This window comes from Protopterus annectens, chromosome 1.part0 (assembly GCF_019279795.1).
Source record: "Protopterus annectens isolate FY-2018-M chromosome 1.part0, PAN1.0, whole genome shotgun sequence".
Classification (NCBI taxonomy): Eukaryota; Metazoa; Chordata; order Ceratodontiformes; family Protopteridae; genus Protopterus; species Protopterus annectens.
The window spans coordinates 1,901,259,395-1,901,286,184 of NC_056725.1; the positions used below are offsets into that span (position 1 = coordinate 1,901,259,395).

General features: G+C 39.3%; 1 protein-coding gene across 1 annotated transcript in view; it reads right to left on the minus strand.

Annotated features, from left to right (window-relative positions):
* MYO15A (myosin XVA) overlaps window positions 1-26,790 on the minus strand; it is a 1,299,796-nt gene that overhangs the window by 462,734 nt on the left and 810,272 nt on the right. Inside the window, exon 49 of the mRNA XM_044070057.1 lies at window positions 14,255-14,329. Coding sequence (XP_043925992.1) covers window positions 14,255-14,329 — 75 coding nt within the window. The remainder of the gene's footprint in view (window positions 1-14,254; window positions 14,330-26,790) is intronic.

Consider the following 26,790-nt stretch of genomic DNA (forward strand, 5'->3'; position numbering starts at 1 on the left):
CCAACCAAACCGTTGTTAAAACCGTTATGTCCATTATTATTTGAACCACCCGATGAACCATTAGGCTGCAGCTCAGAGTGAATGGTTAGATTGGATTGAGAAAGCTGAGTAGGTCGAGTTAAAGGAAAGCCCAGACTACCAGTGGGATACTACCCCTCTCATTCTGTTTGGCAGTTAAAGTTTAATCTGGGCTGTATGCTCTGCCAATTGCTGATTGATTTGGTTAAGTAGCTCAACAATTTCATTATTGGAACTCACACTTTCCATGGTCCAGGAAGCCTCCTCACACACCGAACTTAGTAACCCAAAGAAAACACACTTCAGTGAAGTATAAAAGCACCGCTGGGCACAGAAGATGAATTCCAAACTTTTATTCCACAAGTTTAGCACTTTCATTCAACCTCTGTTGGACTTCTTCAGAACAACACATAGTAGAAACTCAACATAATCATTTCACAAGTCTCAAAAATAGCCCCTTGTTGCCTCTATCACCATGTGGACAGAGAAACTAATTTATGTGTTTCTGGATGTCATCAGTAACTGCAGTGACTGGACTCCAGGGTGTCATGCCATCTTGAAGTAGTTTCCATTTTGAGTACATTTCTACAGTTCATATTTATAGGTTACAAGTAGAAAGGTGCTGATGGCTGAGGATGGATGCATAATGGTTTTCAGCAGGTATGTTTTTTGACTTTGTAGCACTCATTTCCATCCATGGCATTGCATATTTTATAGTGATGCCCTAAGTGTTACGCGTATGACAGCATACTATTAGCCTTACTGTGCCCTATTTCTGGATTCCTAACAAAGTAGTGCTGTATAAAACAGATCTTTGATTGTCAACCATTTTGTATTTATGAAATACCTTAATCAAGATAAGATCAGCTGCAGAGAACCATTAATGGCAGTGATGTATAACCTTGACTATATGTATGAATAACCACCAAGAAGATGTATCTGTGAAGTAATTTATAACTGATGATTTAGATTCATGAACTATAGCAGAGTGTGTGTGTGTGTGTGTGTGTGTGTGTGACCAAACAGAGATAATCAGGTTATTTGAAAATATGGGTAATCGACTTTAAAAGGTGAGGTTAATGAGCGAAAAAATGCTTGGGAATTATAGGAGTTCAGTATACCCTTAAAATTTGCATTCACTGTAAAGGCAGTCATGTTTCAGGACCTACATTTTTTGTAACCAGCAGATTGCCTTTAGCATAACATATTTTCGGCATGTGCAGTGTTAATTAGTAAGATATTTGCTTCATTTCTTTATTCCATGAAATCTTGATGGTATTCTACTGTCATGTAAACCAATAATTAGATCTAAGTAAAAATCAACCTTTACCTGCCACTGTCATCTTATATTAAAAAGTACATAACACATTTGGGAAGAATGCAGTTTCACATAAAAAAGCTAACTTGGCGGAGAGATTGGAATATTCCCACCATGGAGTTTTCCCATCTCTGAAATAGACTCCAGTTGCAAATCAAGTAATGTGATACATTCTCTTCTTTACAATGGGAATTTGATGACTGGATGGGCATTCACAAATTCACCCCCTGGCTTGACTGGGAGAACTCTTCTCAAAAAAAAGAGGTAAGGTCTAAGAGTGGGTACTGACAAGGCATAAAAAAGGAGGTGTGATTTAAGAATGGCTACTGACAAGGCATAAAAAGGAGGTGTGGTCTAAGAATGGGTACTGAGAAGGCATAAAAAGGAAGTGTGGTCTAAGGATGAGTTCTGACAAGGCATAAGAAGGAAGTGTGGTCTAAGCATGGGTACTGACAAGGCATACCAAAGAGGTGTGGTCTAAGGATGGGCACTGACAAGGCATAAGAAGGAGGTGTGGTCTAAGGATGGGTACTGACAAGGCATACCAAGGAGGTGTGGTCTAAGGATGGGTACTGACAAGGCATAAAAAGGAGGTGTGGTCTAAGTATGAGTTGTGACAAGGCATAAAAAGGAGGCAAGGTCTAAGAATGGGTACTGGGAAGTCATAAATGGCCACAAGACTCAGATGCCTTGTATTTCCTATGATTCTTTAACATATCCTGAAATAATCTGTGAAGGGTTAGGAAAGGATTATGTCACTAGACTTAAATGGTGCTGATAGTTTGTAGCCAGTATCTTGTTAAGGTCTGATTTTCGGAAACTACTTCTTCTGATTAAGCATGCATAATTTAAACTGGAAGTTGATGTGGCCACTTTCACAAAGCTATAACTACTGTAATCAAGCTAGTAGGCCAAAACAAATCTATGACCGGTTTGAGAATAAGTGTTGGCAACTCTTTTGAGTTGCCATTGTCAATATACACCTTCACTGCTGAAAACTGAATTCCTTTTGTTTCATTCATTTGTAAGATGCCTTTATCAGTGTGCACTGTGCTATCCATACTCTACATCTACATGTATCTACCCCTGAAGACTCAGTATATGAATATATATCATTTCCCTGCAACTTTTCTGTTTTGATTCCATCATACATACTGGCTTCATACTTACTTTATGGATTGCAATCAATTCTTTACTGACTTTCACCTACCCTATTTGTATCTGTGAAGAGGCCATTAGAATTATTTGGTTTGTCACTGGGAGTCTCTTCTCCATCACCGATAGGATTAAGAACAACACAATTTATTTGGCCTGGTGCACAAAATGTTCTGAGGCTACTTTAGCCCCTCCCCATTACCCACAATACACAGTCTCTAAAGCCCCCTAACTGAATCTCTTTGGCTGCACATTGAACCTGGTCACAAAGAGAATGACCCCATGCTACCACTTCTAAGTGTAATTTTTTTTTAAGATTTTTGGTCTAATGCCATTACTTTCTACTGCAGATTTGTTTACAGAAAAGGTCAATTACTTTTTTCATTTTCATGGATGTTTCTTGTCAGTTTTATTTATTTATGTATGGAAAGATCTCCTCTCACCCTCCCTAGTGATGCTTTTTAGTGTAGCCATTGCTGTTGCATATTCCTGCTAGCTATAATGTAAGCTATTAGCTGCTAGTTGTTAGCTGTTTGCTGTTGTCCTAGTGCTATGAATAAGAAGAAGGAGCGACATTCTTTTAAACTGTGCAAGTATTTTGCAAAGATCCCACTGCAGGATAAGCACACAAATTGTCTTGCACAGTAATGGCACAGTAAAGCTAAGATGTCATAAGAGGCTCATTCTATGGAGGAGTGCAGCATCTGTGCATCCTTGAAACCCTTCCCTCTTAAGGAAGGAATAAAATGAGTTAGAACTCAAGGAATGTGTGCCCCCCCCCCCCCCGGCTGATTTCATGGCTTCCCATTCCACTTATAAATTTTCTCCAGAACAGCCTAAGAAAGCTGCCTGTTGAAAAATATATTGCTCCTCTGACCAAGAAACTTAAGATTGTGAATGCTGATGAGAAGGTTTCAAAGGATGTTGCACTTGTTTCTTCTGCAGATATGTCCTTGAAACATGCTGAAGGTGTTGCTCTTTCAAAAAGGATTCTTCCAGTTACTCATAATTTAGACACCATCTCTTTGGGTGCATCAAAACTATAACTCTGGAACCCAAGGCCCTCTTCCTTAGCATCTGGTGGGCTCCATTGTTCTGTCTTTGGTTATAAAATAATGGGGCAGACATTCTTTACAATGCAGCTGATGTGGTCCAGGCGTCTTTCCCCACTAACACAAGGGGCTTGAGAGCACGCCAACTTCCTAATTGTTCGGACCATGCACTAGGTCCTTCTTCATTAATTTATTTAACATTTGTTAAGCAGGCAAGTCCAACTTGGAACAAAGCCAATTTTCAGGAGAGGCCTGGGGAGAAATGCTCCAGATGTATGTCTTTGTAAAGTGGGAGGAAACCGGAGTACCCGGAGGAAACCCACACGAATGTATGGAGGACATGCAGACTCTGCACAGAAAGCACTCCAGCAGAGAAACAAAACAGAGAACCTCTTGCAGCGACATGACAATGCTACCGCAGCACCACTGTGCTGTTTAGCTCAGTTCAATCCACAATTCCATCTCAACCTCTAGTCAGGCCATCAACATCAGCATCTACATTAATGACATCTGTGGAGTCGATGGTTTAGACCTCACTTGCTTTGATGTTGATATTAACATCAGCAACAGCAACGTTAAGTTTAGCTTCCTCAAGATTGGTACCTGTATCAAAGTTAGAGGGTCAATTTCTCAGGGCTGACTTCTGACCCTTTCATTCAAGACAGAGTACTCCTTTCCCAGTGTCAAGTTTTCAGGCACTTGATGATGAGAACACTGACTGGTCAGTGCTGTCTCTTTGATACATATGACAGTGCCATACCTCCCAACCATACAGAGTTTTGGGGTCCAAATGAAGGGGTGCCATGATTTCCGAGTGTCACCCCTTCATTTCCGATTTTTTTGTTTTTGTATTTTTTAATTTTTTCTTTTGTTTTTTTTTAATTTTTCAAATTTCGTGCTGTCAGAGCTGACATCATCACATACGCGATGACGTCAGCTCCGTCATGGCTACCAGCCAGTTGGAATTGAGCTCAAAGAGCTCACATCATTTCTGGCTGGCTGCAAATGTGAGCGGGAATGGATTAACGGCAGCAGCAGGCTGCACATGTGAGCAGCACACAATTTGTATGTCCTGGAACTTCAGCAACACCCAGTTTGGATGTTAGGCGAACAGGAACGGATTAATGGCAGCAACAGGCTGCAAATGCGATGTCCGGGAACAGAAGCAGCACTCAGTTTGGGGACTCAAGTGCAAATGGATAGCAGCACTCATTTGGAAGACTCAAGTAAGGGAATCAAGTGCAAATGGATAGCAGTGTGTGTGTGTGTAGTCGTTTTTTCAGTTAACCTGGGCTCTAATTCATTCTATCTGCGGGTCGTTAAGAATTGCGATACTGTGTGCAGCAGCTCTTTGAACTAATGTGCGTGTGTTCAGGAATCTCTTGTAGTACGTTTATGTATGTTCAGGTCTTTCAGATACTGTCTCTAATTCATAGTGTGTGTGTGTGTGTGTGTGTGTGTGTGTGTGTGTGTGTGTGTGTGTGTGTGTGTGTGTGTTTGTGTGTGTGTGTATTTCATTCAACTTGCAGGTCTTTGAGATACTGTGCAGAATCTATTCAGATTTACTTCTTGTGACTTGTGCATTTTATCACTTTGAGAACACAAGTTGTTCTTTTAGTTAAACTGGGCTGGCCACTCTAATTCATTCAACCTGCAGGTGTTTTAGATACTATGTGCAGAAGCCCTTGTAGTCCGTTTATAAGTGTGTGTGTTCAAGTCTTTCAGATACTCTAATTTATTGCGTGTGTGCAGGTCTTTGAGATACTGTATGCAGAAGCTCTTGTATTCCATTTATCAGTGTGTGTGTTCAGAAAGCTCTTGTAGTCCATTTATTAGTGTGTGTGTGTGTGTGTGTGTGTGTGTGTGTGTGTGTGTGTGTGTGTGTGTGTGTGTTCAGGTCTTTGAGACATTGTCTATAATTTTGTGTGTGTAAAATGCCTCAGTTAGAGCAAGACCCTGAGTTCTCTACCCATGCCACCCCTTCTGCTTGAAAGAAATATTGCAACTGTATACATTTTCACAATGTCTGAAATGTTTGGCTCATATGTTTTGGTCTGTTTCTCTTATAATTTGGATGGCGCAGTGGTAGTGTTGTTGACTCCCACCAAGAGGTTCTCTGGTTTGATTCTCTGCTGAAGTGCCTTCTGTGCAGAGCCTGCATGTCCTCCCCGTGTTTGTGTGTGTTTTCTCCCATGATACAAATACATGTGTCTGCAGCATTTCTCACCAGGCCTCTGACTTTTCTGAAAAGCGGCTTTGTTCCAAGTCAGGCTTTCCCAGTAAACAAATGTTAAATAAAATTTATGGTTTTCTGGCAAATTATGAAAGCTGAATTCACTAAATAATGATAGTCATTTAAGTTTATCTTCATATGGTAACACATGGTAACAACTTTTTTTTCTAGCATTTTTCTAAGATTATACAAGCAATGTTTAAAATGTGTCCCCATTTTTGGGCCTTTGCCCCCCCCCCCCCCCAAAATAAATTTTGTCTTTTTCCTGATTTCTCATGCTGCACAGTTCTTCAGGGAAAGAGACGTTTAGTGCTGCTTATACAACATCCACTTGTATTGTTAGTAGCACAACAGGTAGTATATTTGCTTTTGCTCCAGAAAGGTGTGGGTTCTACTACCACAGTATGTAGATGGATTGCTGATACTGTACTGTATTGTATTTTTAAAGAGGGTAGATGCTGCAGTCCTGAGAATGTCCTCTTTAATGTGTAATTATTTATAATTATTTATATGACTTACTTCTGCAGAGATTGTGCATTTTTACTGATACCGGTGGATTGTAGAAGTTTAAGTAGACTTTTATGGTGTAAATTTTCTGAATTGGGCAGTTTTGTCATTATTAATTCATGTGTTTTGTTTCATTGCTTACTGGAAAAATGTTAAAAACAATAAACTTAAAATGCCCTCTAACAAGTGTGCTGTATTATATAAGGAATATAACTTAATAAAGTCAGGAAGGTGTAGCAAAGAAAAGAACACATGTATGTTTCTTGTTTTGTGTGCAAGGGGCCAATGGTTTGAAAATGGCCCAGATGCATTTTCTTTGGATGTGGTGTGGGTTTCAATGAATGTGAGTTTCAAGGGCAGAGAAGTTTTCATGCCAAGTCTATTTTCATGGTGAGACAGTATTGCTTTGTTTGGCAGATGTCTGTTAGTGTTTGTGTATTGTTGTGCTGCAAAATGTAAAAATAGAATCCAAATAATCATTGTAGAAGTAAAGCAGTATGCACACATTAGTGATTACGGTAAATGGGGCGAAATAGCTAGGTAATGGGACACTGGAATGGCTGCAGGGGGACTCTGGTGCCACATTTTGATTGTCTGTTCAGTTTGCATTTGAAAGTTGGTATCCCATAATTCCATTGGAGTGGGTGGGGTTATGTAATTATGTATGCAAATTATATGTTAATCAGCATACAGATTTGTACCTATTTTTCATGGGCCTTGTCCAATTTTTTGATGTTTCCAGGTTGAGAGGTATGGACAGTGCCAGCTTTTTTGGCCTGGTGCTCAGTGTCATCTCTGGTTGGCACTGATTCCTCGGGCTTGGCTGCTTCCACCACATGTTTGGAGTCATGGCTGGCCCTAGTGTTCATGATGTAGGCTTGCTTGCTTGAGTCTCCTTTGATGGTGGTACAGACTATGGCTCACTTGGAAACATTTTCTGCTGCTTCTGTTATGCCCCCCTCCAAGCTGAGACAGAGAATCAAGGGAGGACCAAGCAGGATGCCCCAGTACTTTCCATTCCCCAGTCTGCTTGGAATTCCCCCTCCAAGTCAAGAAGATAGGGTTGCATGCAAGAAGAAGCACAATGACTTCCTCTGTGGAGCTTACCATACTGGATATTGATGATGGCGAGGAGGCTGATTCTCCCTCTTTACCACCTGATGACCCCAAGTTCAGGGTGATAGACTCATCTTGACCAAAGTGGAATGATCCCCAAACACTCCTTCTGAATTGCAGAGCATCCTGGCTGAAGCCTTCTGGTCATCCAGGTTATCTTCTTGGGTGCTTCTATTTTTTCCAGCTGACAACATGGCTAAATTGTTGATAGAAAGTGTATGGAAGAATCTGGGTGTGATGACACCTTGACTGAAATGACAAACAAGACCTTTCAGCATTCCAAGGACTGACTAAATTGATCACAGACCCAGAGAGTGATTATATCTTTGTTTTAACTGCACTAAAGAAGGCTCCATTACCACACTCAAGGCTGTTCATCAACCAAAGAAGATGTCACATGCCCTGAGCAGATTAGGTAAGCATGTGTTTTCATTTTCTACCTTCTTCTTAAGTCAGTAAAATACTTGGTGCATTTGTTATGTTTTCAAAGGGAGCTGATTGATGAGTCTACCCATACTGTTGAAGGTCAAAACCAGGCTGCAGTCCCAACTTGCAACTTCCCACTCTGGTAGCCAACCATTTCATTTAACTGACTCCTTGTTTAGTGGATGGTTCATGGAGGCCAATAGGCACAGGTCTCACTATGCAGTGCCACATCTAGCTCCACCTGATGGAATTTGTCAAGAGCCATAAGGCCAAGTGTTTGAATGTCCCATTTGAAATGACCTTGTTTTTGTGTCTGTAGTAAAAGCCAGACCTGAGAAACAGAAGATTGAGGACAATACTCTCACTACGACTGGGGTGGAGTTTCAGGCTTCTCAATGGCCAAGTTCTAGAATGAAGCATGGCCCATGCAAATTATTGTTTTCATGTCCCAACAAATCTATTTTAGAGGTTTTGGGAAGTGCCACAGAGGATGTAGTATTTTTTAGAATGGCCATGCTCACAAAGGAGATGGGTTTTGGCAGAACAACCAGGGATCCTGTAGTCCTACGTTGGGAAAGCAGTTCTTGAATCCCTGAAACTTTATCGATCTGCTCCTTTCTTGAGGCAGTCAGGGATCATTTCTCCTTCCACCTGACAGTGTGGGAGGCTGCCACATGATAGGCAGATAAGGGACATAGTATCCAGAGGCTATTGCATGTCCTCCCTCTTCCCCTCCCAAACCACAGTTTCTTCCCCTCCCAGATGTCCCACCCCATAAGAAAACTGTGACAAAAGCTAGAGATCCAGAGCCTGGTTACTAAAAAGAGCCATCCAATAGATCACATATGACCAGAAATGGCAAAGCTTTACCTAAAAGTTCTGCCTAGCACCAAAAAAGACATAGGACCCCAGGCCCATCATTGACTTGTACAACCAGAACAAACACATGGTAAAGGAGTTTTTTCAGATGATCATGGTGCAGTCCAGCCTTCCTTACCTGTCTGAAGAAGACTTGATATGTTGTTTTATAACGTCAGGCAATAAATGTCTACATGAAGTTTGACAAGGTGTCCAGGATTTTCATTGTTTCTGAATAGGAATCAGTCTTTTTCAGTTCAAGAGTTTGGGACTCTGCCCTTTGGTCTGTGCCACAACCCTTAGAGTGGTTAGCAAGTACATGGCTGCAGTCATATAAGCTGACTGTTTCAAAGGTTGCATGGTTTTCCTTTGTCTGGATGACTCAGTCCTTGCAGACTCATCAGTGGACAATCTGGTTGCCACCCAAGATTCTCTACTTAAGTTTTTTCCCGATCGTTGGGGATAACAATATATCTCACCAATTCAGCTGGCACACACTTATTTGATAACTTTCACATACAAACATACATACAAATATTTCAAGCATGGACAATAATGCCCTTCTAGCCTGTCAATATACCAAAACAGTTCTTCCCATAATAAGTGTTGAGACTGTTCTTAAAATATCTAAATTAGTGCTTGCTTTAATGTGATTTGGTAGTCTAGTCCACACATCAGCTACTCTCTCAAAGAACCAATTTGGAGCAGATGGTTGAAGGCACATCACTGACTCAAGAGACAAATTTACACATTAACATTCTGGAAAATAGAGCTGTCCTTGTCACCTTACAGGTGTTTCAGGACTCCATTCCCACCAGCATGATTGCCACCTACTCCATCATGGCAGTGGTTTGGTATATAAGCAGGGAGGAACTCACTTTGGTTCCATTTGTTGAGTGGCCATTCAAGTATGGGAATTGGCATTTGTGCCCATTTGCATTCTCACTGCTGCTCATATCAAAGGTCAGACCAATTCTCTTCCAAGCAGGCTCAGTCACTGTCTCCTCCTGCTCCACAAGTGATCTCTCAATAATTTGAGAATGTGGTCTCTGTTGCTATCCTGAGGGAAGCCTTGCTATGACCTGTTACTATCCCTTCCCAGTTTCAAATCCAGCAACTTTTTTTCCTTTATCCCTCCCTTGGTAGGGTACTCCAAGGATCCGCTCATCCAGAAGTTGCCCTTGGGACATCTGTGTGCCTTTCTGTTTATCCCCATGTTCCTGGAGAATTCCAGGATTTACAAAGCCAAGGTCATTCTAATAGCCCCCTTTTAACCCTGACAAATCTGATTCCCCATTCTTTGGACTCACTTCTTGGACAGACCTGCCTTCCTGAATCCATCTAAGATCCTCCTGTCACACTCATCCAGCAAGCCTTATTTAGACCTTTACTACTTGATACTGACTGCATGATTTCCTGAGTAACAGTGTTGATCAAGGACTCTGCATATCCATAAAGGAACTGCGGTGGATGGCGCTGAGCTTGGTGTAAGTGGTCATATTGGTATTAGGACTAACATTCTGCTTTGGTTTTATATATCTTTGGTGCCAGTTGGAGCCTTTCTGTAGTTATGAGCTTGATGCCAGACAGGTTACAGGTGACAGCACTTTCATCTACATTGCCCCCTTCAGTGCAACAACTAACATGATGTTGGTTGCAGATCAATCTCCCATCTAAATCTCCTATCATGCCGAGCTTGTTGCTTCCATTTATCTAGGTCCAAAGGAACAGAAGGCCACCAGAGATCATATCTCTCAACAACCAAGTCTTCCTCACTGCTACATTGTGGGAAGCTTCCTCTCCAAGGAGTCAGAAAAACTGAAATTCTAGAAAGAAACATCCTGTGTCTCCTTTAGAATCCCCTGTTCTGACTACTGACCCTAAAATACCCCCATTCCCCCCAGAAAGAATTATTCAGGAAGCTGGGTGGTGCCACAGACGGAATTGTTTTCATGGTTGCTCAAGAGACATGATGGAATCCAGATGTGGTGGTCCCCATTCTGAGAAGACCAGATATGACCCTTAAGCCTCCTTTGGATTGGGATGCAGTAATAAAATCATCCATAGTAAATTCTGTTACTGCTGTGGCTACTAAAAAGAGGATGCTGACTCCCCATTCCTCTGTGATTCATCCTCCCCAACAAAGAGTTCATTCAGGGCTCTGGATTGCTGTAGGAAATGTATTTTTATGACCTCTACATTTTCCATCAGGGTGTTGAGTTACTTGTATTGTGTACATGGGTTTCAGTGGGATCCTGCTGGTGATGTACACATGGTACTGGATCACTTGCCATAAGAAGCAAAATATCTTAAGGATAAGCTAACTTTCCAGGTGGCAACTGTGGTTTAATTTTCCAGCCTTTCTATGTGCTTTGCACATTCTGTACTTGACGGAGTGGTGAGTGCTGCCTTACCCATCTGCAGTTATCTGTTTTTGTTGAAAATTTCAGAGTCTTTCTTGACTGCCCCTTTAAGTAGTCATTTTTAGCCTACAGATTAGACTTTTTCTTGAATTCTCCTTTCAGTAATCTTTTTTTCAGCCTACAGGTTAGACAAAAGATTCAAGAAGAGAGAAACACAGCTGTGAGGGGTCCATTTTCAGAATCTATAATGCTCCTTTGCCGGAACTTATAATAGCCCTAGGCAAGTATGATTCAAATGAAGCACCCAAAAGCAACAGAACTAACATTCTGGGAGAGGGCAGTGCAGTCACAGATTATTTCAGAACAGATGTCTGTCCCGAGGTAGAAATAATCAGCAAAACCCTTCTGAAGACTTGCCTCGCTGCTCCATACTGGAGACAGACAGTGGTCACCTGTCCATCTGTCTTCTGATGTGGCTGGCCATTATGAATAAATAAGAATTTAAATAAATAAGAATAAATAAGAATAAATAAGAATCATTATCTACAGATTATACAAAACCTCATTTCACACCCTTCCCTGCTGCACTTTATACCCTTATCTGATATCCCACCCTCTCGAGGAGTAGACCCCCCCAAAAAAAAAGCAGGCACTGAATCTGCTTGTAAAGTAGCCATACAAGTGGTCCAACCAGATTAAATAGGGCCTGGATATTATTTTAGATTAGTTTTCATTCTAGAGAAATCAAAGAGCCTTAGAAAAATGCTGGAATTAAACAACATTAAAGAATTCATCCCAAAAGAAGACTTCCTGCATGGTCTTGGTGTGGTCAGTCTTCCCTTACCTGGACAGAAGGTACTGAATGTCTTCTCTAGACTTCCAAGATGCTTACTTTTATATGAAAATAGCCAAGGAGTCAATGAGGTTTCTCCACTTCCAGCTAAGAGTCAGTCAGTGCAAGTTTTGGGATATTCTCTTTGGGCTTACTACAGCCCCCATGGTGTTTCCTAAATGTAAGGCTGTTGTCGCAGCACAGCACAGGCTACAAGGGATGAGTATGTTTCCCATATATGTATGACTGGCTCATAAACAAACCAAAATCAGACAATCTGCTGAAGCTTCAGGATACCTTATTCAGATGTGTCACTCCCCAGGCATAATGGTGAACACTGTGAAGCTGCAGTTGGAGCCCATGTGAACCCATGTATTCATAGGTTGCTTTGTGGACTTGCAATGGACCATCAACTTAATTTTTCAACAGAGCTCCAACCATGCTCTTATTAAATATTTTGGATTGATGGAGGCCACTATATTCCTGGCCCCTCACAAAAGGTTTTACATACAGGTCTCTAGTGAATACTCCAAACACAGTAGTGCTAGAATTCAAACTCACCTGCTTATTTTGTCAGAGTATCTAAAGATTGTAGGTCTCATCTGTTATGGTCGATGTAAACCTTGAACCTTAGTCTGGGTAGTCCTTTTCACCATGTACACCTCAGCCTTAGGATGGTATGGCACTGTCAGTGCAGGACGTTACAAAATGTATGGTCCACATGCCAACTTGCACATCAGAGTTTTGAAGATGGGAGTGGTATGTTCCACCTTGTATGCCCTTCTGCATGGCACTTTAACTATTCACATGGACAGTATGGCTGTGGTGTGGTACTTAAACAGAAAGAGTGTGACCCATTGTTACCCCCAGTGTCAGAAAGCTGTGAGGTTGTGGGAACTGGCTATGTCACTGAATCATTTTCTTATAGCAACTCAAATCCAGGAACAGGCAAGTTCTCTGGTGGACAGATTCAGCTGTTGAGTGTTGGTGTCACTTGAGTGGTCCTTAAGCTTGTCAGTAGTGCAGGGGATATTCCATTACTGGGAAAGTGTAGCTATTACCTCTTTGTACCCCCCAGCCAGGGCCAAGTGCAGTGACTTCTTTTGTCTCATTATCTCATGAGGGCAGTGGTCCAAGTATGCTGTTGTTAAGAACTGACTGCTATGTCTTCTTTATGCCTTTCCTCATACTTCTCTTATTCCCAAGTTCATCCAGAAGGTTAATTCTCATAGTTACTGGTGACTCTCATAGTTAACACTTTGGAGCCCAAAGCTCTGTCTGTTGTGACCTCATCTTCTGGAGAAGTGTCATTGCCTTACTATATTTAGAACTCTTCTGTTTCACCTTTCTGGCAAGCATCACCTGGACCAACATTCCTTCAAGTTAGCTCATTGGTTCTGGTGATGCTTAACATCTCACTGTCTTCCAAATCATGACATCTGTCCAGAAACCTAATAGAAGGACAACATATAAAAAAAAATAGATTATGTTTCGTATCTGCACTAATTCTAAAGGTCTTGATCCCTTTTCATCTCTGGTCCTGGTAATATTGGATTACTTAGACTGTATTTTTCTTTCTGGTTTAAGCCATTCCTCTTTTTAAAATTTATCTCAGTGCCACATATGAATATCACCAGGTTCTACATGATAATTTGTTGGCTTCCCATAAGGTATATAAAGTTTTCCTTAACGGTACTTTTATCTGACCTGCACCGAAGAGACAAATATTATTTTGGAGTTTAAACTTCATTTTGGAGAAGTTGTCATTGCTGCCCTTTGAGCCAACATGACAGGCAGGGTAATGTGAGATCTCAGACTTTACGGATGATGCCACTACTGATGCATTGCTGAATTGTCTTCAGCTCCTTAGTGTTTTACAGAGTTTACCTGACACTATAGTTTCATTGTTTTTTTTTGGTAAATAAAGTAATACTTGATTACAATGACGATTCCTGAGCAAACAACCAGTGGCAACATGCCAAATTCAACTTGAAAGTCAACAAGAAGTACATATATTAATATCTAAACTTGTTTTCAGCAGATTTGATCAGTTGTTACTATACATAGCTACAGAAAGCAATTAGCATTGCATTCCACTACAAAAAGGACATCACAAACCCATGTCAAAATAAATAAATGAATAACATACTACTGGAAAAAAGACACACAGGTTACAAGATTGCACATGCTGGCACACATAGATCACTTACCTGAGATGTGGCAATTACCTGTAGTGGCAAGGGGGTTTGGCTTGCATTTGCACACTCTGTCATGATGCCAAATGCAATGCCAGCAAATTTATCACAACACACCACACTAGTTTTAAAACACTGAAGCACCATTTCACATCAGAATATCACTGCACTCTGTACCCACCAAAATCCATTGAGCCTCTCTTGAGTTCTTCTAGGTACATGACCCTCTTCCTGACAATATATCCATAGCTGTACCCTGTTAGACAGTCACAATGCATTACAAGCACATAAAGCACAAAGCAAAAGCATTTCATAAAAGTTAGAACACAGGACTATGATTCTGATGGCAGTATGGCATGTGTTGACATCTATCTCAGTGCATCTCAAAATCAGTTATCTCCCTGACACTATTGCTACAGCTCTAAGTACTATTTGCCAAATTACCCATAAGCTATTGAGCCTGATGAGATGTCCAGTGACTGAAAGAAAACTGGCACATCCTTAACTAAAACTGTCAAGTAGCAGTGAGTAAATGATTTGCAGTCTGTGCTTGTGACAGTAGATGTTTCTCAGGGATTTAGTAAGTAATATAATTTTACTACAGTGCATCATTATAGAAATCCACACAAAAACATTACTTTTATAGCTGTCTAGTAAGGCTTTTACAGGCAGTCATCCCTGATAGGGAGTTATATTCTCAAATGAATTATTTACCACGGCTGAGCAAAATGGCAGATATTTTATGGAAGCTTTGCCATTCTCTTATCTGTAACTTTGCTTTTAGCTCTGAGTTATAGTAGCCTCATGTAGTTTTATGACTGTAAACATGAGAATAAGAATTCTGCTAAGATCTTTGCAAGACACCCTTTATAGAGCCCTTGAGTATGTATGTAATTTTTGATGTGAAAGATTTCCACTGACAGTTCATTTAAGGGTCTCTTCTGTCTCTGTTTTTATGAGGTTATAAGGAAAACCAGACCTGTGTAAATGGAAAATGACATCTGTTTCACTTTATCTTGGCAAAGCACCTCAGTATTCCAATAGCCTTTGCCAGAGCCCTTTGAGACTGCACATCATAATTCACTTCAGGGTTAATTAGTGCATCCAAAATATTGTCTTTCACTGACTTCTTTGAGGATATGCCTTCTAATGTGCCACCACTATATTCTTCTTCCTACCAACGGGTAAAAAGTTTACACTTTTTCAAGATGAACATACAACTGTCACCTTTGTGCCCATCTTAAGAGGTGCACTAAGTTTTGTTGGCGGTTGTCTTGCCCATTGTTGCCTGCCTGTCTAGTCTTTCACCTTACCTAATTTTCTAGTCCAGGTATGATATCTGGCCTAAATGCACAGAAGAGGGTCAGCCCCAATACATCAATCTCTGGTCTCTCCGTAGTCATGTGATATTTTCCTCCTAAATGCTATCCTCTCCCTCATATTAGCTAACAAATCCCCTGTAAAAACTTTAGTAGTCTTGGTCCCACATGAGTGACACTCAGTTTTCCAACCATCCTTCTCAGACTGGACTCCACATAAACTTCATCTACCAGGCTCCCTTTGTCAAGCTTGGCGGCACTACATGTTTAGAACTGAATCAGTTTCAATTAATGAGAGTTCTGCTAAGTGGATCCCCACTGTTTCTCATCTCCTGATAATTTGCATTCAGAAACATTACTAACCTAATTCATGCATATTTTTTTCTGTAGAATTTCTTCTGATGAAATTAAGGATAATCAATCTGTAATGACCTGCCTCCTTTTGAGTCCCACCTTTGTGCAAGAAGGCCTCCTGTATAACCATCCAGATTTTTAGGTCATAGAGTTTTTCCTGTGGTACACCCTGCACATCTGTTAGCTCCTTCATCACCTGATGGGGTTAGTCTGTTAGGCTCTGGTTTGTTATCATTGTGATTTCCATTGAGCCCTTTCTCTGCCCTCCCAAGTCACCCCATCAGTCTGCCTGACTCCATTTTTATCCAGCCTTCCTTCCTTCCTTCCTTCCTTCCTTTCCCTACCCAAACTTGTACCTACCTTCATTTTTTTAAATACTAAACCAAATAACTCATTCAGTACAACAGCTTTGGTTTCCTGCCACTTCATACTTTTTTCCACATTGCTTTCTCAGCTTGACTTTTCCTGTATTCCCGTATAAGCTTTTCAAAAAAAAGTCTCATGCCCATTTTTTTAGTCATCTACCCATTCCTTTTTTTAAGCCTGCATTGGCTGGCTGGATGATTTTTAACTGATTGTTTCCTGGTCAGTATATATATATATATATATATATATATATATATATATATATATATTTCTCATTGGCCCTGCCTCTCATCTCAGTGTATATTCTCTTCTTCCTCTTACCTCATTTCCTTTTTATTTATTTATTTAGTCTAAAAATTTCAGTTTATCACACATCTTATGATCCTTACATAGATACTCGTTCCCTGGCTTAGTACTTGTTCTTCTTGTAAAGGTGCTCAGTCCCTGCCTCATTTCTTTCTCTCCATAAATAGGTACTCATTGCCTGCCTCAGTTCTTGTTTTCCTTATATGCACACACTCATCCTTTGCCCCAGTCTTTGTTCTTCTTACAGTACTCATTCCTGCCTTTGTTCTTTCTTTTTCATTCAGTATTGTAGTAACAACAGCATTGTATTAACACTTTTATGTCTTTAAAATAAGTCTGCCATTAACAAGTTGACAGCTGCAGATCAAAACAGTTACAGACCAAATACCAGTCATAAAAAATGGATCACAGACCTACAGTCCCACCTGGCTACTGAAGTTACCTACATCATACTTCCCAGCCTCTTAATACTAGAAATATGGACAAAGCCTGACAAAATGGGGGGACAAAGGCCCAAAAATAAGGACAGATTTTTAAATACTACTCTTATAAACTTAGAAAGTTGCTAGAATAACTGGGTTTGTTTTAACATGAATTTTCTGAAGGATTTGAAGTCTGAAACTCAAATGTATGTCATTATTTAGTGACTTCAGTCCTCAGATCATCCCAATGATTTGCCAGAAAATCACAAATTTTATAAAGATCAGACCAAAAAAATCAGTCAAAAATCTGAACATTCTGCAAAAAGCTGGACAGTTGAGAGGTATGATATTTAAGTAACTAGGTATGAGTTTGCAGACTTCAGACTATTAGCTGTAATTTATAAAAATCAGCCTTCAATATCCACTTTATTTGATATCCATATTAAGCCTTGAATTATTCCCTTTATTATAAGTCTGACCCGGTCTAACACTTCTATAACATGTATAAGAATTACCAGCTACCAAGAACCCCCCCCCCATCACTTATTCAGTATAATTTTTTTATCTGCATACTAAAACCATAGCTGCCACTTACACATATACTCGTGCTATGCTTGGGTCTTCATTACTGCTTTGTTTCAGTTCTCTAATTTTTCTGTGATATTCACCAAATTTTCTTTTTTAGGCATAATTTTTCTTTTTCTACTTTCTAGTGCTGCCTTTTTTATTATATTCATTAACAAGTATACCAACTCTCATATCATATCCCAGTAACATTAAAGCCATTTAAATGGTTGATGTACCCTCAAATATCATGTTAAGAAGTCATAGAATTTAATTTTCAAACATCTGCACTCCATGACAGCTCTAAAATGTGCATACCCATTTCATTACATCTTTAGCAGTCCATCCATTTGTGGAAATATAACTAGACTCTCACCAGGGTGTAGAAAAACACACGTTGAACATTTTCATGCAGGCAATCTAAACTGACTCCATCTGGGGAGCAGACAGTGGAATCCCCACAGCTTTTTCATTTACTTTCTCACCCAGCTCCCTTGATGATATCACCTGTATCTGTTTAATCACTTTCCCATTCACATCCCTCAGGGCCTTATAGACCTGAATTACTAGCCTTCTAGAGTGAGCTTGCCACCCCGCTTGCTTCTGTGAATATATCAAACAGTTCAGGATAGCCAGCATTCATCTCTTCTTCTGCTTATGATCATCTAGCTGCTTGCAGTATGTACACTTTTTTATTCTCATTGTGATGCTCTGTGAAGATTAAACTTAGCTCTGGCTTGATGGCAAGATAACCACTGGTTCCCATGCTTCAATTTGTTTTCACAAAATACAACCCTAGTTTTCCAGTTCTTCCAGTTTCTTAATCATTCTCCCCCTGCTGACAGCTATTACTGTATTCAGTGGGTAGCGGCATGTTTCCCCAGTGTTTAACTTGAAACTTCATTAAGTCTTTCAGGACACTTAATACATGGTTCATAATAACCAGCGGATGTTCTTCATATTGATCCCTGCTTCAATAGCCTTAGCTATATGGGTTATACCCTTCCAAGGAAATAGCCGGCCAGCATCCAAAGTTTCAGGGCACCTTCCACTCACCCAAACTGTCAAGCAGCTTGAGAGGAGCTGACTAAAAGACAAGTCTGGGTGCAAAGCCCTTCAGGGCTTTACTGCTGCCAAAGAGTGTGTGCCTCTGAGGCATTTGAGGATCAACAGTTGGCTTGTGGTTTCCTTTTCTGGGCAGATAAATTCCCTTAGGAGGAAAAAACTTCCATTATCTTATATTTACTGATGTTTTATTACTTTCCTCTTCAAGAAAGTTATTTTAAAGCCAGGAATGTTGTGTTTTAATGGACTGTCTTGAGATTGTAATATACTTTTAAACAGGGTACTATTTTTTTTCTGTCAATTTTGAAGCAATGTAAACTAACCGATAACATATTTTCTGTGGAGAAGTTGTGCTTAATTTTCCACTGTGGGACTGCCATTGTGTTTGAAAGTGCTTTTTACCATGTTTTTTTCTCTCAGAAAAGTTAATGTCTGTGGACCTGTAGTTTTACTGGCATCTGCTGCTTGTCTTCCTGTGGCATCTTAACGCATGGACACACTGGGCAGTTGCCCGAGAGCCCCATGAGCATAGGAACCCCTTGCTAATCTTTGTATGTTGTGACTTGCTGTCAGTAAATAAAAAATACTACACTATACTAAATTATAAATATTTGAAGCATTGTGAAAATTATGAAAATGATAAATATTAGAAACCATTGCACAGTACATTGTTGATCATCCAAAACGTCAGTTATCAATTATCCAAATGCAGCCTTTCTGAAACATCAATTATCGAAAAACATCAATTATCCAACTGCAGCCTTCCTAAAGCATCAGTTATCCAAAAACATCAATTATCCAAATGCAGCCTTCCTAAAACATCAATTATCCAAAAACATCAATTAATCAAATGCAGCCTTCCTAAAACATCAATTATCCAAAAACATCAATTATCCAAATGCAGCCTTCCTAAAACATCAATTATCCAAAAACATCAATTATCCAAATGCAGCCTTCCTAAAACATCAATTATCCAAAAACATCAATTATCCAAATGCAGCCTTCCTCAAACATCAGTTATACAAAAACATCAATTATCCAAATGCAGCCTTCCTAAAACATCAATTATCCAAAAACATCAATTATCCAAATGCAGCCTTCCTAAAACATCAATTATCCAAAAACATCAATTATCCAAATGCAGCCTTCCTAAAACATCAATTATGCAAAAACATCAATTATCCAAATGCAGCCTTCCTAAAACATAAATTATCCAAAAACATCAATTATCCAAATGCAGCCTTCCTAAAACATCAATTATCCACAAACATCAGTTAACCAAATGCAGCCTTCCTAAAACATCAATTATCCAAATGCAGCCTTCCTAAAACATCAATTATCCAAAAACATCAATTATCCAAATGCAGCCTTCCTAAAACATCAATTATCCAAAAACATCAATTATCCAAATGCAGCCTTCCTAAAACATCTGTTATCCGAAAACATCAATTATCCAAATGCAGCCTTCCTAAAACATCAGTTATCCAAATGCAGCCTTCCTAAAACATCAATTATACAAAAACATCAATTATCCAAATGTAGCCTTCTTAAAACATCAATTATCCAAAAACATCAATTATCCATATGCAGCCTTCCTAAAACATCAATTATCCAAATGCAGCCTTCCTAAAATATCAATTATCCAAAAACATCAATTATGCAAATGCAGCCTTCTTAAAACATCAATTATCCAAAATCCATGATTATGCACAGTACAGTGTTGATCATCCAAAACGTCAGTTATCAATTATCCAAATGCAGCCTTTCTGAAACATCAATTATCCAACTGCAGCCTTCCTAAAGCATCAGTTATCCAAAAACATCAGTTATCCAAATGCAGCCTTCCTAAAACATCAATTATCCAAAAACATAAATTATCCAAATGCATCCTTCCTAGAACATCAATTATCTAAAAACATCAATTATCCAAATGCAGCCTTCCTAAAACATCAGTTATCCAAAATCATCAATTATCCAAATGCAGCCTTCCTAAAATATCAATTATCCAAAAACATCAGTTAAGCAAATGCAGCCTTCCTAAAACATCAATTATCCAAACGCAGCCTTCCTAAAACATCAATTATCCAAAAACATCAGTTATCCAAATGCAGCCTTCCTAAAACATCAATTATCCAAAAACATCAATTATCCAAATGCAGCCTTTCTAAAATGTCAATTATCCAAAAACATCAATTATCCAAATGCAGCAGCAGCCTTCCTAAAAGATGTGTGTGTGTGTGTGTGTGTGTGTGTGTGTGTGTGTGTGTGTGTGTGTGTGTGTGTGTGTGTAAAATGCCCCAATTAGGGATAACTGGGGGTTAGTGCTACTTTGCTCAGGCTCACACCCTTTACCTTAAGCACAAGAGCCTGGAATCTCTATCCCTACCACAACTTGTGTTTCAAGGAGGTGAGTGCATATTTGTCAACTGTTCAGATTTTCACAGAATATCTGGAAATTTTGGTTCATATTCTTGGTCTCTTCCTCTTAAAATTGGTGGTTTTCTGGCAAATCAGTGAGGACTGAATTCACTAAATACAGTAATGACAGCAATTTAAATTTCAGTCTTCCTGTCTTTCAGGAAATGCATTGTGACACAAAACCTTTTATTCTAGTGAGTTTTTAAGATTATACAAGCAATATATCAAATGTGTCCCTGGTTGTGAGCCTTTGTTTCCCCTTATAAATTTTGGATTTTTCCAGATTTCTTGTGCTGCAAAGTTAAGAGATATAGTTGAGTTCCAAGTTCATTTAACAAGGAGCTGAGAGCTTCAGGGGAAAAGTTTATTGCTGCTTATGCCAAGTCTGTTTACAATGTGCAACTGTTGTTCAGCAAATTATATCACTATTGTGCTAAAGTTCCAGTGATGGAAAACCTTTTGGGTTTGGCGTATCAAAAGCTCCTGGCACAAAATAATTCTGTGCACTTGACATGAGCAACGAATGTAAAAGCTTTGTCTTTGGTAACTTGGGTGATGGTGATCACTGGGGTGTCACCCAAAATGTCGTGGCATGTGTCACCTTTGACACACGTGTGATAGGTTCGCCGTCACTGTGCTAAACTATTCAAAAGCATTGTTAGTAGCACAAAAGGTAGTATACTTGCTTTTGATGCAGAAGGCTATGGGTTTTACTCCCACAGTAAGTAGATGGATTGCTGATATTGTTTTTTATCAGGTTCAATTATATGTTTGATTATCCAAACAGTTTGATTATTTGAAGTACTCTAGGTTACAATTAGTTCAGATAATCAACTCTCAATATACATGAGCTGTGAACTGAAATACCGTTGCTGCTGCTTTAAAATCACACACACACACACATATATATATATATATATATATATATATATATATATATATATATATATATATATATATTTAAATATTAATTATAATTTTTATCAATGTGGCAACTTTTGTGGTCGTATTTGTGGATTGGTCCTATTTGTAGGTAGTCGTAGTACTGGATTACTGCTATACATACAACATTTTGAAGGTGTTTACTTTTTTCATTGACCTAAATTTTCTACAGCTAAAATTGCACTAAACTGTGTTTTAATTTTTTTAATTTTTTTCGGATATCGGTGAGTAATCCTTTGAGCAGAAATGAAAAGTAGTGTTTTGAGTGGAGCACAGAAGAGGGAAGGAGCTGCAGAGGAGAAGAAGAAAATGTACAAACTTCCAAAATTAACATCCTGGCTGAACCCAGGTGCAATGTCATTAGCCACTAATACTGCTCCTTCAAATATAGCATCCACATCTACATCCACTCCTGCATCCAATCACCCAGTTCTAGCAGACATACCAATGGTATCATTACCTGTTCCTACTGCTGGGATATTCCACAAGAGGAAATATCCAAATCTGAAACAGTAAAAGAGTTTGCAATCCAAGGCACAGATTTGGGGCTATGGAACATTAACAATACTAACACAGTGAATTATTGGATTTGTAGTGGACTGTCATCATGTCAGAATCATGATAGCAACTTTTCAAACCTATGCAGAGTGTATAAAGGAGCTGGAGGAGAGAATACTCAGACAAGGTATTTATCAAAGAATGAGTTCAAACATCAGCTGCAGAATGGCGAATGTGTAAAATGTGAATGGCTACTCTATTCAACTTCCCAAGGTCATTTGCACTGCTTTGTATGTCATCTGTTGCCCAAGACAGAGTCTCCCTTTGATACATCAGGATTCAATGACTGGAAACACAGCAATGTTATTGTGGAATGTGAAAACAGAGAAGAACATCATAAGTGCATGACAGCATATTTGATCTGACATAAAGAAACTGGAAGTGTAGATTCTTTGTTACTTGAACATCATCGCTCAGAGCAGGAGTACTGGCATAAAGTGCTGGAACGTGTGGTTTCTGTAATTTGCTTTCATGCCTCTAGAGGTCTTCCATTTTGTGGAGAAAATCAAATTATTGGGTCAGCAAAAAATGGAAACTATTTTGGTATTCTAGAGCTGTTGAGTGAATTTGGCCATTTTTTGGAAGAACATCTCAAACTGTATGAAAATCTTGGGAAAGGAAGCCCATCATATTTTTCGGAGAATATTTGTGAAGAATTTATTGAATTAATGAGACATCAAGGTTTTTGTTCTATTCTTGAATTAATAAGAGTCAAAGTATTACTTAATAAATGTGGATTCCACTCCAGACATCTCACACACTGATCAACTGACATTTACTATCCGGTACATATGAGGATGTGAGCCTGTGGAGCATTTCATTAAGTTCATCCCCATCTTTTCTCATGGAGCAAAGAATCTAGTAGGCACTGTTGTGGATTTTCTTAATGGAAAACAAATTCCACTATTAAGCTGCCATAGTCAGTCGTATGATAATGCCTCAAATATGTCTGGATGGTATACTGGAGTGCAAGCACAGATTCATCAGCTGAATGAGTTTGCCATCTATGTCCCCTGTGCTGGACACAGCCTGAACTTGGTGAGAGTAAAAGTGGCAGAGTGTTGTCTGCAGACTGTAAAATTTTTTGACTTTGTTCAGCATCTGTATTCCTTTTTCTTTGCTTCTACACATCGATGGAATATTCTGGCATCATCTTTAGGAAAAGACGTTGGGGTCAAGCGTCTGTCTAACAAGAAATGGTCATCACATTTTGATGCTGTTCTTGCTCTGTATGGGGCTTTTGAGAAAATTAAACATGTACTAGATTGTGTAAGGCTGACAATGAACAAGAATTGAACACAAGGCTCGAGTCAGAAGGATTAAGTTAGAAAATGGAGAGCCTGGAAACGATCTTTCTGACAATTCTTTGGAATGACATTCTTGAAAGAGTAAACATAACAAGTAATGTCCTCCAGTCAGAGGATGTGAACATACTTGTTGCCATGAATCTTTGAGTCTCTGAAAACCTACCTTTAGGAAATTAGAGACAAATTTACTGGATACGAATTAAAACCCAGGAGTAGGAGTTCAGATTCAGATTTTAGCTATGTGAAAAATGGGAATGAAAGTGACGTGCGCATCTTACTAGGTATGATGGATCAGAGGTACTTGTCACTAAAAGTGAAACGTTCAAGGTAGAAACATTCCTTTTTGTTCTGGACTCTCATCTTTGAGCTGACAAAACATGCAGAAGCGTATTCATTGATTGGGAATCTGTTTTCCTTCTTCAGTGAATTAAAAACAATTGGTTCTGATATGCTAAATGAAAAGTGTGAAAATCTGGCTAATGTGTTTCACAAAGACCTTGATTATGCTGACCTTTCAAATGAATGTGTTCATCTCAAGCACTACATTCATAGGTTCATAGGTAGGTACTAGGCTATCTGCCCTAGGGCATTTATAAGCCTAGCCAGAATGTGTTGGCTTTCGCCACACTTTTAGACTAGATTCCTGAGCCTTTGCCCAGCAGGGCCATAGAAGTGAGCCCAGGAGTAAATTTACGATTTCCCATCCACTCATCAAGATTTCTCTTGAAGAGGGTCAGATAGTTTCATATTGTTGTTGGTAAAAACTGTGAGACTCTCCTGCATTGTACAGAAAAATAATTGTGGACACCTTGAAATGTGTGTTTCCCAATGTTGAAACTGCACTCAGAGTATTCATGTGCATGATGCCTACCAACTGCAAAGGAGAACATACATTTTCAGGACTGAAACTTATAAGAAATCAGCATTGCAACACAATGGGGCAGTAGAGTTTGGACAGACTCTCACTTACGTGTTTGGAAAAGGACATCCTTTAGGGGATTGACTTCAAGTAAATTATAAAACAATTCTGTGCAAACAAATTTCGCAAATGTTTATGTTGAATCCTTGATTAATAATAAACATTTCATAATAATGCCATACTGTGCCATCTGCATCTGTATGGTTCATTAATTGTAGTATCATTAATTTGTTGAAATTTGTGTTTTTCAAGGCGTATGCTATATTGTTCAAATGTTTATGTTGACTAATCTTTGCTGTACAGCATGTTTTTAATGTTTAAACACTGATCTTGTTGGAAGTATCAATAAATATATGTTTAATTTTATTGGCCATTTTCATTTTTAATCCTGTGAGTGCTTGTGTAGGTAGGGGTCTAAGTGTGCAGCTTTGGCCAGGAGCCAATAATGCTGTTAAGATGGCTGTCTTTCCTGGGAAAGAGGCACTATTTTCGGCTTGACCATGGAACAGATTTTTAGTCCTATAGTTGGTCCTTCTTCCAGTCACAAAAAGAAAAGGTTAAGCAAACAGTCTTTTCCACCACAGCAGACTAGAAATTTGCCTTAGCCTCAGGTGAGTGACACTGCTGTGGCCATGTGTTGCACTTTAGGCCACTCATCTTTTTACCTTGAATTCCAGTGGTGTAGCACCTTCAGCCACTATTGACCAGAGGTTTGTCATGTCCTCTGCAGCTGTTGGAGTCTCCTCAGTGGACAAGGGAGAGCCACTTTTGTTAGTCCTGGGAGAGGAAACATGGAAGGTTTTTCTGCTATGTAAGAATGCTGTGCCCATCCTTGGGGAAGCAGTAGCTGCCATTAGTAAAACAGCTGGCCTCATTTTTCCTGTTTAAAAAAAAACAGAAAATCAAACATGTATCTACTGCTCCTCAAATTTCTTTAGATAGGAGTAGTTTAATGGGACTGGCAGGGCTTAATTGAGGTTATTGGTCCTTCTTTCTTATAGAGTAGCTTCTGGTAAAAGAAACAGGACTGCCTGTTTTCCTGAAGAGTTTCAAGAGTCTGAATCTGAACAGGAAGATGCAGGGATGGATCCAGGGTTTTGTCCTCAGATTTCTGATTCAGACTCAGTGGAGAGCTCAGTTTCTGATTCTTCCTGTGGGGAGTTTCTCTTTCTCTGAGACCATTGTTAGAATGTGCCAGTGTTTTCAGTGGGAAAACACTGAGGTGTCTCAGTCCCTCAGAAAATATGAGTTTTTCAGATTTTCCAGAACCTTCACCCATTTCTCCTATCCTGTCTGCTTTAGAGGATGTGTGTCTTATTGCCTGCAATTGTCCTGATAGTCAGCCAGCTGTCCCTAAAAAGGCAGCTAAAGTTCCTCAGTCTTTTAAGTGTTTATACACTATTCCCAAACCTGACCCAGCAGCTATAACCTTAATTGACTCCACTGCTGCTAAGCACTTAGTTAATTTCAATCCTACTCTTTCTGATAAGAATGGGAAAATGTATTAATACATATGGGGAAAAAGTGTATACTTCTTCAGCTTTGATTTTCAGAATTTTAAATTGCCAGGCTCATATGTTAAGGTTTGTTATGACTGATTGTGAAAGCATGAGGAATGTTTTATCTACAGTTTTTCTTGTGAAGAAAAAACTGCTTTAAATAATTTAATTTCTTCTGTTGCGCAGGTTACTACTCATTGCTTGCAGAGTATGTGTATGATTCTGTTGATACTTCTTCCATGGCTATGGGCCTGGCACTGTTTTAAGGAGGTTTGCCTTGCTTAGAACTTCCCATATAATTTAAAAAGTGACATTTTAAATTCTCCATTAAATAGAAATTTAATGTTTGGCCCCTTGGCTGGAGAGGTGATCAAAAAGGGTGATGAAAGGGACAAGATGATCTAAGGGTTCTCTAAGATTGTTTTGCCCTCCTTTCACAAATTGTCCATGGGATTTTCTTTGTTCTCATCCAGTTCTGGCAAAAAACAGAATCAACAGTTTCAAAAGAATTCATGTAAACAGATGTTTAAGAAGAAGTGGCAAGGAGGTTCCAAAAAGAAATCTCAAACGGCTCAAAACCAAGCTCACTCCAAAAAATGAAAATGACTATTCAAGAGACCTGGTGATCCTCACCTACCCTGGCGCCTATTCTCTTCCAGAAATTCTGAATCTCCATTT